Consider the following 16,769-nt stretch of genomic DNA (forward strand, 5'->3'; position numbering starts at 1 on the left):
TAAGAAGTAAAGCAGTAAGGTTACGTTTGGGAGCATATAAGCTAAGTTGAATTAGAATAGCGGAACAGTTAATATCCCTTGACATCATTCTAGCCACGAACTGCTTTCTGCTAGTTCTCCAAGTAAGGCAAGTGGCAACGTTCCAACTACTTCCAGTTCTAATAAAAGGTACATTATTATAAAGTAATTAACTTAGTGTTAGAACTGCATTGTCTGATGTATTTGAATTTAATAGTTTAGTTTATACGGTTCCGAAAATTTATGCAACCCCTTTTGAATATTGCTTCCGATGAAGAACGTTTTTTTTTCGAGCGGTAGTGAGTGTTTTGGGTCAATTTATCGATTTATGCTGATGTTTGTTTCTTCTTTCTTCATGTTATTTTTGTACCGAATTTTCATTGTTTTGCATCTTTTTGTGTTTTTACCATTTTAATATCATTTTGTTAACTCAACCTCATACCTCTAAGCCCTCTGGATACTTTTGAGGCCGGCTAGCCTTTTCATATGTATGAAAAAGATAAAAATCAGCATTACGTGCTAATAAATAAATTAGCATCAGCAGCTAATAAATCGTGGTTAAAGCACAGAATCGCATTTCCGTACTATTTTGAAGGTGATATACGTGATTAGAAATAATTATAAGCCTTACGACTATTATAAGTAAATATTTATATACCGTCATCCGGGGATACTTGCAACACTTTTGAACTTTGACTTAGTATAACTTTCGAAGTATACCGTTTAGGTTCAAGTGTAAGTAGCCAAAACGTGTATAGTGGTGAGTACTTTTGATTTATGATTATGAGAAAAAATATAAACTAAATGAATCTGTAGAATGATCCGAAAATAGGGGTGTTGCAAGTTACCCAGTAAACGGGGTTACTTGCAACACTTTTCTGATTTTGCGTTTCTTATGATTTTATATCTGATTTCAAACCGCGAATGACTATTTTGAGATATTTTGAATGTATTTGTAGTAAAACAAGAGATACTGGAGGCGTTTTTTGTTTCCCAATTTCGTCTATCGCTTTTTAAAGATATTCGGTGAAATTGTGGCATGTCGGCGAACTCCAAATTGCCGTTTCAAGGCACGTGAAATTTTTCACAATTTTAATTTTTCTGGAGATGGTGGTAGACGAAATAACATCGTACAGATGCAAACTTATTTTGTACTGTCTATTACGATAATTTTCATTTTTAGAAGTGCTGCTAGCCGCGCCATATTGGAAGTAACAACACGAATTCATCGTTTCTTCTCCAAGTTCAAAATATAAACAAAGCTCAAAGTTGCTATTTGTTAGCTAATATGATGCACTTATTGTGTACAGGAACCAAACAATAAAAAATAATTCCATGTCAATAAACTGACGCAACTTTGCACATCCATTTTTCCTACTCTGAAAGTGGTATTACTTTCCAATCGTATAGAAACAAGCAAAACAATGATGTAATGGATTAAACTTAACTAAACAATAGGTAAACGTCCCTTCTTTAAAATGGCATTGGGTACAAATGGTTATGTTAACAAACAAATGCGTTAGAGCTGTCAAAAGTGCGATGCGCCAAAGTGTTGCAAGTAACCCCCGTGTTGCAAGTATCCCCGGATGACGGTACGATAATATCCGACTAAGCACGACTTTCTTCGTAATGCTATACAGTTTTGTGCTGAAAATCGTATGTATGTCAGTTATTATCACCGTATACGATAGAAAATCGGCTTGGGCCCATTTTATCAAGCTTTAGTTACGGTTTTGAATTTCGAATTTGTTAAGAGATATTTACGATAATTTTCAACCATTTTTATACGAGTTGGTGCTAGCTGGGTAGTCATATCCTGGCAGAACCGACGGCGGATATTTTGGAAAGAATTTCAGATGGGTTCAGATGGGAAAATTACCCTGTTCAAATTGTTCACTCAAGAACTTGTATTAAAAAATCCAGTAATTTGATACCACTTTGACATACAGGTATACCTCGATAGTACGTACCCTTGCTAATACGTACTCCCGATAGTACGTACCCTCGATAATACGTACATTTTGCCTCGATAGTACGTACATTTTCTAGCAACACTTTACTTGTTTCATTCCAATCTTCACAAAGGGGAATATCATTGATTTAAAAAAATTAAAAATTAACTGCGTTACCAAATCAACATCACTAAAATATATATTTATGCAAAAGTGTATGCAAATTTGCAAATTTCATGCGATATTAAGCATAATACAACAATGTTTCTAAGCCTAAAATTGTGATTCGACAGTACGTACATTTCGATAATACGTACGCTAAACAAAGCAAGGGTGTAAGTACCATCAAGGTATACCTGTATTGAAAAAGTCGTCGAAAAAACCGCCCATATTTTAAAATCGCTAAAAAAACCGCGTCGATTCAAAAATCGTTATAAAAATAAACCATGTTAATGTAAAAATCGTTATAAAAACCGCGATAGTTAAAACATTGAAAAAAAAAACGTGTAAAAACTTAACTTGAGTGTATCCTACTTTTGTATTTCTTTTGTCGTTTTCAAATCATACTTGTATCTTTTTGTATTATTTTTCTGTGTCAATTTTTTTAAGCAAGGCAAAATTGCGCACTTATAGTTCGAAATATTGTAGGTTTGAATCAAAAAATTAACTAAATATATTTTTGTACCATGTTTTTGAAATTTTCCGTTCCGGTCCGTTTCATTTAAAGGTCGCATGTTTTATTTTTTTTGTTTAAATATTACAATATTATTTTTGTTTTATTTCTTACTAGCTGTCCCGATAAATTTCGTATTGCCACAAATTAAACTGTGTTAATAAATCGTCAATCTCGGATGACCTTTGCCACAATCTTGACTTTTGCAAGTTTTTGGGGAGTTCATGGGTGTTTTAATATACAAATTTTACAGTAAAGTAGAAAACGACTCCCTCCATTGCTTAGCCTGATAAAATAAAGCCGATAGCATTTAAATATTCGCCATCATTACAAACCTTTTCGTCGAATACCATTTTGCGGAACACCAATTCTCGGTTGACCATAACGCGGAATTCGTGGAAAACCTTTTCGTAGAAAGTACCATTTCGCAGAGGTGACCCAACTGAGGGAAAGTAATAGAGGTCAGTAGATCTAGGAAAATAAATAAACCTAGATAGAGGTGATCTCTACGGGGTGCTGTCCCCTGCAGTGGCCGGCGCTTCCGACGGCAGGTCACCGGCAACACTCGCGGCCTGTGGTCGTCTCGCACTGAATTATCTAATGTTACTATTGATAGTTTTTGGTGGTCTTGTTATTGATTAATGTTTTATGAAAGAGTCTAAAATTTCTCGAGTTCGATTATTTTTTGAGTTACGCAAAAATTTCTGTTTTATTTGTATGAGAGTCGTTATCCCCCTACCACAGGGGTGAGGGGTCTCAAACTATCATTAAAAAAATTCCTGCTTCCAAAACCCCCCACATACCAAATTTGGTTCCATTTGCTTGATTAGTTCTGGAGTTATGAGGAAATTTGTATTTCATTTATATGGGAGTCCCCCCTCCTAAAAAGGTAAGGGGTCCTAATTCATCATAGAAAAAAATCATGCCTCCAAAAACACCCACATGCCAAATATGGTTCCATTTGATCAATTAATTCTCGAGTTATAAGGAAATTCGTTTTTCGTTTGTATGGGAGCCCCCCCTCCTCCTAAAATAGGGAGAGGTTTCAATTCACCATAGAAAAAATTCTTGTCTCTAAAAACACCCACATGTCAAATTTGGTTCCATTTACTTGATTAGTTCTCGAGTTATGAGGAAATTTGTATTTCATTTGTATGGGAGCCCCCCACCCCCCTAAAAAGGTAAGGGGTCTTAATTCATCATAGAAAACAATAATGCCAATAAAAACATCCACGTGCCAAACATGGTTCCATTTGATTAGTTTTCGAGTTATGAGGAAATTTGTAGTTCATTTGTATAGGAGCCCCCCCTCCTAAACTGGGGAGCCACCAATTCACCAATGCATCAATTCATCAATTCACCATAGAAAAAATTCTTGTCTACAGAAACACCCACACGTAAAATTTTGTTCCATTTGCTTGATTAGTCTCGAGTTATGCAGAAATTTGTGTTTCATTTGTATGATAGCCCCCCCTCTTAGTGGGGGGAGGGGTTTCTAACTATCATAAAAATCTTTTCTGGCCCCAAAAACCTCTATATGCAAATTTGCACGTCGATCAGTTCAGTAGTTTTCGATTCTAAAAGGAACATAGGGACAGACAGACTGACAGAAATCCATTTTTATAGGTATAGATATCATTTCGTGTCATTTGTGTATAATATTCATGTAATTTTTGAAAAACTGTTGGTGCCAGTTTTGTATTATTTTTCATTCTTGTGCATTAACAGATAGTTATTTTTGTGTCTTTTTTCTGCTTCAGTATTGCATTATTATTGCATCATTTTGTGTTAGTTTTCTGTAACTTTTTTGTTCCATTTCGTTATTTTTGTATTATATCTTGTATTCGTTTCAACAATTTTTCTGTCGTCTTTTATTATTATTTTAGTGCCATTTTTCGTTTCTGTGTGTATGTTTTTTGTTATTTTTTGCCTTTTTGAGCTTTCTTTTTTGTTTCATCTTTACATTATTTCTTTATTATGTCATTTTAGTAAAAAAAAATCAGTTATTATTGTGCCAGTTATCATTGCTGTACCGTTTGCATGTCGTTTGATTTTTTATGACAACATTTGTACGTCACTTGTTTATCATTTTATGTTATTTTTGTGTGTCAGTTATATGGTGCGTGATGAATGACACACTGGTTAAAACCACATAATGTGGTCCACATCTAAAAAAATGTTCTATGTTGTTTGAGCGTTACTCGTGTATTAGTTATGTATCTTTTGACGTAGGACTACGCCTTTGTTTACTATCTGGTACTGGGTAGCACTTTGTGAAAACGAAAAAAGAAGTGTAACGTTGGAATGAAAGATTTCAAATGCTAATATCTACTAAACTACTGAACGAAACTGAACAATTTACATGTCGTTGGAAAGATAAAATGATCAGCAATTTTATGGATGGGATAAGAGAGCAATTTTAAGGAGGGTGTAACAGGGGGGGGCTCCCATACAGATGAAACACATATTTCCTCAAAACTCGAGAACTAATCAAGCAAATGGAACCAAATTTGGCATGTGGGGGTTTCAGAAGGCAAGAATTTTTTCTATGGTGAATTGAAACCCTTCCGCTCTTTAGGAGGGGGGGCTCCCATACAAATAATCTACAAATTTCTGCATAACTCGAGAACTAATCAATCAAAAGGAATAAAATTTGGATGGGGGTTTTTGGAGGCAGGATCTTTTTCTATAGTGAATTAGGATCTTTGCCTTCTTTAAGAAAGGGGCCCATACAAGCGATTTTTAAAAGAAATCTTCTATGTCTCAATGGTTGCAGGCGTTGTACTTATGAGCCCCCGTCCACGTATTTTCAAAGCCACCATTGCATTCAATGAAGAATTGAATCTGAATATTTCGCTCTATTTTAAATATTTACTTAAACAATGGCACTCACAGATTCTTATAAACATTCATATGCCAGAAATGCAGTTTACATTAGACTTTGATCTAATGATCTCATATAGTCCTACGTCACCCATTCGTACAACCCTTAGGGATGTATACCTTGTAGTTTTTTATGTTATCTAATTGATCTCGACAAGGTACGAAACTGGTCTCTGTGAGACAGTAGGAGTCAATACTATGATCGTACTAGTTTTGCAAATTCCAACAACTCGTTGCGAAATCTATCGAGTAAACAGTTCAGAACGAGAATGTAGTACCTTGGCTTTGCTCAAGTTCGGAACAATAAATTGCTCAGAAATCTTTTTTGCATTTTCCTAAAAAACGTTAGTTCTCGGATGATTGGTTTAAGAGTTATGGATTTTTGAAATAAGTGATGTTCGAGAAAATTGGAAAATTTCTATTGAAGTATTGTAGATAAATTTGAAATAGAGATTCAAATTTTAGATTATCCGACAAAGCTATAAATCAATAGGAAAGCTACAATCGAAACAAACCCAGCTGCTGTCGTGTCATGTTACCTAACTGGGCGAGATGTTCCAAAAATTTCGACTGCCTGAATGGGTAGGTACATTCGTTCGTGTCGCGTCGTCCGGGGGTTGTAGCATGCAAAACCAAACATTGTAGATGAAAATCGATTTTCACCTAGCTCATTTTGCTCTATGCTACTACCACGGACCACCACGAACAACGCTAGTGTAGCATCCTTTCGTGTGCAGTAGGTTATATCCAAAGCGAAGCGAACGGGAATTGTTTCAGTGAGCGCATTTTCCCCGATTTGCTTCCGCCGAAGATGATAGTCAACTCTCTCCACCTTTCCACACTAGATAATATGTACTCACCTAAATTTATTAGTTGCTTGTTCGCCTAATTCATAAAACTTAATTTCTTCGCTAAATACATCTAAAGGTACGTTGACTGGTCTCCGTAACCGACCGCCTTGGAATTATCCGTGAGCAAATACGGTTTTTGATGTTTTCCCGCAAAAGCGCCAGCGCAGAAAGGTCAGCCGCACGCATCATTATAGTTATCATCATCATCATCATCGTCAGCCGCAGCAGCATCATCGGTGTCAGCATCACAGGTAGCACAGGCAGCATTCCAATCGAAGAATTAACGGGGAAAAAAATTCACAAGCACACACACACACGGGTAAAACGGAACAAACGAAACGGTTCGGTTCGAAACGGAACGGAACGGAACGAAAGTAACGCAAAAAAGTGCAGTACACACAAATACACAAATTGCACGGAAAACACGATTTTTTTTGTTGTCGGCGTAGTAAGTTTGGCGTCGGGGTGCGGCGTCAGATGGGCGTCGAAAGTTTATTGTTTGAGTGCCAGGCGAGCGGGCGGGTTGGTGGGCGGTTGTGTTCATACAGGCGGGCGGGCAGGCAGGCGAGTGGGCGGTGGTCGATGCGAACGAGCGAGCGAGCGAGATGAGAAATGATCAGGCATTTTGAGGATATTGTTGATTTTTGTTCCAGTTGCATTAGATTTTCGTCGGAACGCGAACGGAACGACACACAGAACCGAAACGGAAAATCAAATCAAAGCACAAGAAGTAGCGGTGGTGATCGATTTTTTTTGGCGATAATGGTTGGTTGTATTTTTTTTTATTTGTGGTTGGTGGTGGTAGGTTGATGCGTTTTTTCCAGGAGAAACAGAACCGAAAAATAAAGAAGAGAGAAAAGGGAAAAGATGAAATTCAAACAAATCCATTAGGTTCGCTGACGGGGAAATTGAATTGATATATACTACCGCTTTGATAATAATACAAAATGGCATCAAAGCTCGGCCGATTCCGGTCAAAAAAATATTCATTCCGCAGCGGATCGAAGTACCTCAGCCTTCGATCCGGATCGCCTAGCAGAGTATCGGGGAACTGGTTTAGCGTTCGTAGCTGCGTCTCGAACCTTAAACCGCTGACCTGTTTGGAGGGAAGGAAAGAGGAAAACAATACAGAACGTTAGTGCTTAGACAAATTGAATTTTTTATTTTATTAAAACAGATCACATGTGAATTTAATATAAATTTTTCGATTTCCACGATAAAACTTTTCAAGCAAACTTCAAATCTTATAAGCAAATTCATTAGTTTGTAGTATTCAATATATATTTGTTTACAGTTTTATGTTTACAATTTTATAGATAAAGTTTAGAATGTTGGTGCAGAAATTACAAATTCCTTTTGAGCAGAGCAATATAGTGCAATTACTTAAGAATTTCGTAACAAACCATAAAGTTTTGAAAGCACTATTCGCGTTCTCGGTGTCTCTCAAGAAAGCATATGTAGCAGTAAGAAGATTTTTGTGGGTAATATTTACGTGATCAATTGAAAACATTCTCAAAGTGTCGTTTATTTAGCGTGAAAATACATCCTCTACCATAGGAGCGCTAGAAATCTACTGGTTCCTTTAATAGTATTAATGCATTATTTACAGGTCATACGGTTTATATCCAGTCTTGTTTGTAGTTTTGGTGACATAAGAGTTTGTTGAATAAAAAGCTGTTACCATCGACTTAATGCTGTTTCAACTTTTGACTGCAAAAAAAAATTAAACAGGGTGTCTACTACTACTAGGGAGAGGTATTTTCTCTGCTGTATTAGCACAGAGAGAGAGATTCTCAATCGGTCACATTCTGCAGTTATGCCCTTTGACGGTTGGTCCCGAATTGTACGTTTAGGCAAAAATTGAGCCACGAGACCTGACCCTGCCGTAAGAGTGTGCAAATCAGGAGCCCCTAAGTCAAGTTATACCTTGCCGATGACTGAATAGCTGGAGGGGTGAAAACATGCCAGTCGTGAACGGAGTGCTTTGGGCATCTTGCCCCTACTGTGCCATGCGGGGCTCTGGTACGGTCGATCTTTGTTGTCCCTTGCGTCCTGCCCAATTTCCCTTATGGGTTCTATGCCAAGTGCGTGCTGGCCAACATAATTGGCTTCGCTTACAATTTGCTGTCTGATCTGTGTTGGAGATTGTTTGTGCATATACCATCAAACGGGGTAACTTGCAACAGCAGGGTAACATGCAACAACACTGCATCGATCCAATTTACTGTACTTTTTGATCTGTTACTTCAATTTTTAATCTATATCAGTCACTGAATCTTGTTGTCTACAGTTCAAAGAAGCCTTAGATACTGTTATGTTGATTTTCTGCTGTTTTGGTGATTTTTAAAAAATCTCACAAGATGGTGTCAAATTCATCGTCAACTTTTCGTCAGTAAAACGTTCGTGTCGCCCACAGACACTTCAAATAAATGAAACCTAACATACATTTTTTATAGTAAAATGAACAATAAGGAAACAAAATAATCGACTTATGATGACTAGTTTTGTCTATCTTACTTGTTACCACATTATTCGTAAAACAAGAGCTTAACCGGGATAACTTGCAGCAGCTGGTGGATATAAAAAGCTTGTTCCGTTAGCTTCAAGAAGCAATTTATTATTTAATTTTGCATCAAACAATACTAAAGCACACCTGAAGGGTGTAAGATACTTTCGGTAAGTTGGAAATATGCTAGTTTTTCTCTGGATATACTGAAAATCGCCATAGAAGAGGCTAAAAAGAAAATAACCTTACTGAGAGAATCGACCAGGAATATGACAGTGTCTAATTCGATCACTCGTAACGTAATGAACATTCATATATTACGTAACTACGTAAGATATCGATGATTTTTAACTCTCCCGCTCCACTTCATGACGTGATTTTGCATAGTGGATATACGACGTGTAATACGTTGTTACACAACTCCCGCTTCCCTAAGTGCGTTACGTAATATGTGAATGGTCCTTAAACTAGGCAGCTCTATCGGATACAGGCAAGGTATATCAACTGCATGAATAATATAAAAAGTTGTTTCTATAATTTCCGTTACGGGGTTCATAAATTTTTTTCACTAACGTGACATAGGACATTTATGCGTATATTCATAGCAAAAGCATTAAAAATCGCAAGTCGGATTATCATTTGCATATTCAAGTCAAAAGAAACTCATTCATATCTTTAAATTCTTTCAGTTTCCAAAAAATATTGCTTGTTGCAAGTTACCCCGTTTAAGGGGTTACTAGTAACAAATTAGTTAAAAAAGTCTACAACAGTCAATATTGATCGCATATTTTTTCTCAATATGTGAAATTGTTCTATGCTAGATCTAATAACTTTGTATTAAGTAAATGTCCTCAAATGTACTACAGATGAGTTTTCACTTGCACTCATAGTTGAGAACTGTTGCAAGTTACCCCGTTTGACGGTACTCCATTAGTCAAATAGTTAGAGTCGCATAAATAAATCTTCAATTCAAACGGGCAGCAAATTTGTATTCATGCGAAAATCTTTTTAATGGCTCTGTCACCATCGCATTGGTTCGATGGGGTTTTCGCAAGGGGTACTTTCATTCGACGGATATTGGAAACCAGAACTTTGCTGTTTTCAGCAAAACTGATATGACAAATTTCAAACGAGAAACCAATATCTGGTCATTGCTTTATATATTTTGATCAGCCAGGAGACACCCTTGAACGCTGCCGCTTTTCGCAATCCGAGATTTTCCGACTGGGAACTCTTTGAGGAGGAACTGGCGACGAAATTTCAAGGATTCGAACCGACGATTGAGTCATCGACTCAACGTCAGACTTGGATGTCGCTGTAGATGTCGCAACATCTTTTATTGCGGAAGCTTTTGAAGTAGCCTGCCCGCTAAAAACTATTAAAACGACTAGAGGAACACCATGGTGGAACTCTCATCTCGCGGAACTAAAGAAACGATGCAGGAGAGCCTGTAATAGATGTCGTAGGGATGGTGTTGAGTCTTTCAAGCAGGCCCGGAAAGCCTATGCAAAGGCTCTACGATCTTCAGCACGCACGAGCTGGCACAGGTTCTGCAGCAACGTTTCCAGTTTCGGCGAAGCAAGTCGATTTGATAAAATACTGTCAAAATCGAAAGATTATCAGGTTAATAACATTCGAAGTTCGAACGGCGAATACTGTTCGAATGACAATGAAATCCTGGAATGTCTCTTTTATAGTCACTTTCTAGGCTGTGTGGAAGCTGAAGTTCGAAACGATCCAGAAATCATTTTAGGTGGCTTAGATCGATGGGATTTTGCTCGGAGACTTGTCACAACTGAAGCGATTGAGTGGGCCGTGAACAGCTTCTCTCCATACAAATCTCCTGGAACAGATGGAAGATACCCAATTCTACTGCGGAAAGGATTCAAGTACTTCAAACAAATTCTGAGAAGGATGTTTGTGTGTAGTATTGCTATTGGGTACATCCCAACTCAGTTGCGTGAAATAACCATTAAGTTTATTCCTAAAGGTGGATGCGCGACATACGAGCAAGCAAAAAGTTTTAGACCAATCAGTCTAACGTATTTCTTGCTTAAATCACTTGAGCGGATTGTTGATCATCACATCCGCGAAACAAGCTTAGTAGAAGTTCCTCTTCATTCAGCACAACATACTTATCAAAGTGGCAAGTCTACAACCACTTTATTACATGATGTGGTGGATAAAATTGAGGTTGCTTTTTCACAAAAGGAATCTTGCTTAGGAACTTTTTTGGATATTGAAGGCGCGTTTGATAACGTATCTTTCGCTTCCATTTTGGAGGCTGCTCGTTATCATAATGTGCCTTCAATAATCAGAAAGTGGATAGAACAAATGCTTAGTAACCGATTGCTTTTTTCGTCCTTACGGCAAGCAAGTATTTGGAAGCAAAGTGTTTGTGGATGTCCACAAGGTGGTGTTCTCTCGCCTCTTTTATGGAACCTTGCGGCGGATGGCCTACTGAGGAAACTCAATGGTCTAGGCTATCCGTCATATGGTTTTGCGGATGACTATCTCATCCTAGTAGTTGGAAAGTGCATAAGCACATTATTTGACTTAATGCAGCAGGCACTACGCGTCGTGGAAACGTGGTGCCAAGAAACTGCACTTTCGGTAAATCCGAGCAAAACATCTATCGTCTTATTTTCAAGACGTAGAAATATCAATGGAGCTCGCGCTCTGCGCTTTTACGATTCGGATGTTGATGTTGTGAACGAAGTGAAGTACGTGGGGTTGATTCTCAACTCCAAGCTTGACTGGTCCACAAATATTGATTTCCGAATTAAAAAAGCGTGCATGGCCTTTGGGCAATGTAGACGAGCAATTGGCAACTCTTGGGGGCTTAAACCCAAATACATACACTGGTTATACACGGTCGTTGTCAGACCAATACTGGCGTATGGTTGGCTTGTATGGTGGCAGAGAGGGGAAGTTGTGACTGTCCAGACAAAGCTAAACCATCTTCAAAGGATGTGTTTAATGGCAATGTCTGGTGATTTACTACAACTCCTACTGCCGCTCTAGAAGCTATTTTCAATATTAAACCTCTACACTTCCACCTGAAGCAAGAGGCACTAATATGTGCTTATCGACTACACGCGATTGGCCTTTGGCAGTCTGTGGACGGTTCCACTGGTCATACTCGACTGTGGTCGCAAATTGTTGCTGAGGACAAGTTTGCCCTTGCTCCTAGCGATGTAACGCTCATGCGTACTTTCCCGTATAGGACTTTCTCAAGTGACTTTCCTCCTAGAGAGGATTGGATGTCAGGCTACATGGAAAGGAAAATTTCCGACTATGTGGTCTGTTATACCGATGGTTCCTTGTACGAAGGTCGCGCGGGTGCTGGTGTTTACTGCCGTGAGCTGGAATTGGAGGAATCCTATTCGTTGGGTAGTTACTGCACCGTTTTTCAAGCTGAAATCTTTGCAATTATGTGCGGAGCTCAGTTTGCACTTCGGAAAGAACTGATAGGCAAGATTATCTACTTCTGTTCTGACAGTCAAGCCGCTATAAAAGCCCTTTGTGCGGCTAATTCTAAATCTAAAACAGTCATCGCCTGCCACACCCAATTAGAAGAACTAAGCATTCTAAATGCCGTTCATCTGGTTTGGGTTCCTGGCCATTCTGGTATAACCGGAAATGAATGGGCTGATGAACTAGCAAGATCTGGAGCAGAAAAGTCGGTTTTCGGACCGGAACCTGCTTTACCAATTGCGGCATGTTGGATAAAACAAAAGATTCGATCTTGGTTTTCATCTGAACATGTACGTTATTGGCAAAATCTTGAAACTTGTCGTCAAACGAAAAGTTTCATTGGTTAAGCCTTGTGAGAAGGTTGCGAAATTTCTTTTGCAATACTCAAAGGTAAATTGCAGTATTCTTGTCAGATCAGTGGCTGGTCACTGCAGACTAAATTATCATATGGCTTCATTGTAATTTATGGGAATCCGACTACGGTACACCATATCACGTAATTTGCAACTATCCTGCAGTAGCACAATTGCGTCATAGGATCTTTGGATCCTACGTCTTAAATGAATCGGATTTTAGGAAACTAAAATTACGAGACATTTTGATGTTCTTTACCGAAAGCGGTATTGAGCTATAAGCTCTTATTTATCATGAGTATACCCCCCACGGGGTGTACTATTGATAAGTTAACTACCAAGGATTGCAGTATCCCCTCGGGGGTACAAAAATCTCTCGGTATATATATGTTTATGTTTGTCCAAATTCCTCATCCACCTCTTCCTATTCCTCCTGTTTTCCTTCCCGTCCTCATCAGGTAAATGATGACACGGGCAAGATGGGCAAGACACAAATCTTCCACATGATTGTGAGGAACGTGCTACTCGAGCCAAAGATGCTGATACCTGATACCTGAAGTAAGTAAGTAGAGTTAGTATACAAAATATGGTAAAAATATCAAAATTCATTGTCCGAAAAGATAATGATACCGTCAAATATATTATAGTGCACTTGCACTTTCATGGTTTTGACAGATTCTCTCATAAAAATGAGTGGTTAACAATTTTTAAATACCTTTACTATAAAAAAATATATTTTTTCGCGAACAAAAGTTTTCATTTACAGTAAATTTTATCCTCTTTTTATTAATTTTTTTAAATGAAAAAGAAAAAATCGTTTTATCCAGGCAGTTAATTTCATGGCCATTTAATGGCCAATTCCCTTTCATGAATTATAAAACAAAAAAGTATAAAATTTAAATTTGTGCCAGTTACACAATAAATTTACCACAAATATCCATGTCTACTATAAAACATGTTGTAGACGCATTGTTTCTACTACTAAAAATGAGATGCCGCCATTATAATTTTGTCACCGAGATCAACGAAGTGCACCGTCAACAATGCGGTTGTATACAATCCCACCGATTTTTTGGTGAAACCTGAATTTTTCTTCAAAGTATCTTATAAAATTGAATGAACCACATAATCGAGAAAATGTTAAAGATGAATCGTCTTTAAAGCACAGAACACGCTTTGCTTGCTGCTTCCATTCGATAAATACTTATTGCGATTGAATTTACGAGGCGAGAAATACATAAACACAATATGACAAGACAAAAACAGGGAAAACAACAATGGAAACGGAAATAGAATCACACTGGCAGTGGCAGTGTGGTTCCGATAGGCGGCCGGGCGGGCTATATTTATATGTATGTAGGCATACTTACGTTTATAACAACTCTCTCGCAGAAATCGTGATCGTGCGGTATTGGTTCAAAATGAGTATGGCCTCCCCCAAAACCGTGCGCCGCCCCCCCTTCTTCATCCTGACTGCTCAACTTGGGGAGAGACCTGCCGGAAGAAAAGTCAGAAAGAAAAAAAAGTCAATTAGTTATCTATTGTTTTTTCCGTTGGGTTTATTTTTTCTATGCTGATTTGTTTGACTGTTTGCCGAAAGGGAATTGTTTTATTTGGCGTTTCGGCGTTTGATGGATTTTGTTCTTTCGGCGCTGACAGCTGCCGGGCAAGGTCAACGGTTTGGTTGGTTCAACCGTTCAAATGCGCTTGAAAATCGTTCGAAAAGTTAAATTCATTCATTGGCGTGTCCAGGATTTGTGTCTGCTTTACTGATTGCTGACTTTTTTCTTTTCGTTTTTGTTATCAAAAGGCAATTATTTAGTTGCAACGAAATGGAAAAATGCATTCATGTCCCGTTATCGCGGTTTCGTTTGCGGTGTGCCAGCCCCAACAGGTGCCAGTTAAATTGTGATGTTTGTAATTGGCGTGTGCTGCCAAGCTGATATGATGATATTCGAGGAAATACTTGCCACCACCGCCGATCGGTGGCCGCATTCGATTGGCTCTGCAAGCGAATGATAGTCGAATGAAAAAGTGAAAACCGAGGGAAAATGTTCGAATAACCAACCGTTCAATTGCCATTTTATACCGACAATAGGTGATGGCTTCGACGAGAGTTTAGTTGGAATATTGTGTTTCAAATTGATAATGGCGTTAATGTGCAAATTACAGTAATTGCTTTCACTGTCAATTTTGTGCTGTAATTAAATTGGGTTGTGCGCTGTGTTACGCATGATTAAAAATCAATCGTTTTTTGTTGTAATGTTTTTGAACATATACAGTACAAACTTAACAGGGTTTGAACACAAAAAATTAACATGGAATCATTAATCGATTGAAATACGTCTACACGGGATAGGCACCGCACCTGGATTAAGTGGACGAAAAAAAAATAATAAAAAAATAAAATATATCCTAGTGCAAAGAGAAGAAGACGCAAAATCAACAACTATAAATGTGAAAGTTTATCCCCCAGCCCTTGGGCTGGGCCGACTGTCTAGTGGATAGGTGTCGATCCTACTTTCTAGCTCAAACCGTAGCAAACCGTTAGTAATCCATATGAGCTTTTCTTGAGAGTACGGGAAGGCCAGCCCAAAGGCTCAGCCCGGGTGTCGGTCGATAGAATGCACTAATGAAAATTGATTTTAATATGCGGTGAACCGCACCACAGCCAGTCAGCCAGCCAACCAGCTATCGGGCAAACAACGGCAGTTTGTATTGCCGATGTGTCTGATGTTGTTATAATAATAAAAATAATAACAACGATGATGCGATTCGTTGTGGCGTTCCCCGCAATAGAGGGAGCGAATGTAAGGGAAAAAAATAATATGGATAACCATTAACGATGGTTTTCAACCAGACAGTATAGATTGGATATATCAAGCTTGAAATCGCAGGGAACCTGCCAGGTTCCAGCGTCGTCCTCGGAAACGATTCGATTGCAGCAATTTTTGGACAGAAACCGTGTCGCAGTGGCGTGTCAGTGTCAGTAGTCGGGTACATCGCTGACAATTGAAAAGTTTTGAATTATGTTGTTGATAATTTGAGTAGACGGTGAGGTGCAACGGTGCATCTGGTTCAGATTACGTCCCAAGAGTCCATCTATTTCCGACTTCAATGTCCTTGTCCGTCCGTGCAAGCCTCAGCCAGGAGCCGAGTTTATAGGAGTGTCACTACTGCGCTGGTTCAATTTATTTGACTGAACTTTTTTCCTCTACAATCAGTCAGCAGCTGCTGCTATAACGGAATGTATAATATAATAACTGACAGGATGAAGCATGACGAACAGACAAGTGACAAGACAAGAATAAGAGGACACAAGCTAGCGGATTGACGCCGGGAAGGATGGTAACAGAGAGCGCACGTGCTTCGATACAATAGTGTCGAATTGGTTGTTCAAAAACTGATGAAAAATTCCGCATGGGATGGAGTTTTCTGCTCAGTGGAAGCGTATTCGTTTCACAAATCTCTTTCCAAGGAATATCACCATCGTTTTATTGGTACAACTTTTTTATGTAATTTTTCCGGTAGGAATACTAATGCATTAGTTCTGTGGAATATAAAACGTGAAATATATAGCCTCCCTGTCGTTGGCCTCGAGGTACGACACTTATCTACTAAATAAGTTGTCACATGTTCGAACCTCGACAGGTAGAGGCTGTAGGAGTCGATAGGATTGTAGCAGTAGCTCATAACTTTCGAGCCAGTCATCGTAGAACAATTTTTTTTATGAAAATGCAGAAAAGATTTTTTAGCAGTCCGGAAAAATGATTGAAAAAATTCCCGAGAGTATTTTTCTAGATTACTGCTGATAAAAGTCAGCTAAATTTTCATAATAATACGACCTATTCCGGACCTGATTCGGAGTAATTCGGAGACAAAATGCTTATCGGTCGAAATAATGAAAAAAACATTGGATTTAAATGGAAATATGCTCAATATGAACTTACGAAAATAAAAGAAAAATGTTTTAAAAATGATGCTTTTAGCATACCATACCAATACATTCCAAAATGAATCAAAATAATGCGGGAAAAAATAGATACAAAAAGGAAC

The 16,769-nt window shown here is 38.3% G+C and overlaps 1 protein-coding gene across 1 annotated transcript in view; it reads right to left on the reverse strand.

Annotated features, from left to right (window-relative positions):
- LOC128746175 (potassium voltage-gated channel protein Shaker) overlaps window positions 1–16,424 on the reverse strand; it is a 31,728-nt gene extending 15,304 nt beyond the window's left edge. The window contains exons 1-4 of the mRNA XM_053843218.1: window positions 16,357–16,424; window positions 14,084–14,207; window positions 7,302–7,473; window positions 6,387–6,483 (exon numbers count right to left, since the gene is read on the reverse strand). Of these exons, the coding sequence (XP_053699193.1) occupies window positions 6,387–6,483; window positions 7,302–7,473; window positions 14,084–14,207; window positions 16,357–16,424 (461 nt within the window). The remainder of the gene's footprint in view (window positions 1–6,386; window positions 6,484–7,301; window positions 7,474–14,083; window positions 14,208–16,356) is intronic.
- Window positions 16,425–16,769: the final 345 nt, after the last annotated feature.

Source organism: Sabethes cyaneus, chromosome 1, assembly GCF_943734655.1.
Source record: "Sabethes cyaneus chromosome 1, idSabCyanKW18_F2, whole genome shotgun sequence".
NCBI classification, from domain to species: Eukaryota; Metazoa; Arthropoda; class Insecta; order Diptera; family Culicidae; genus Sabethes; species Sabethes cyaneus.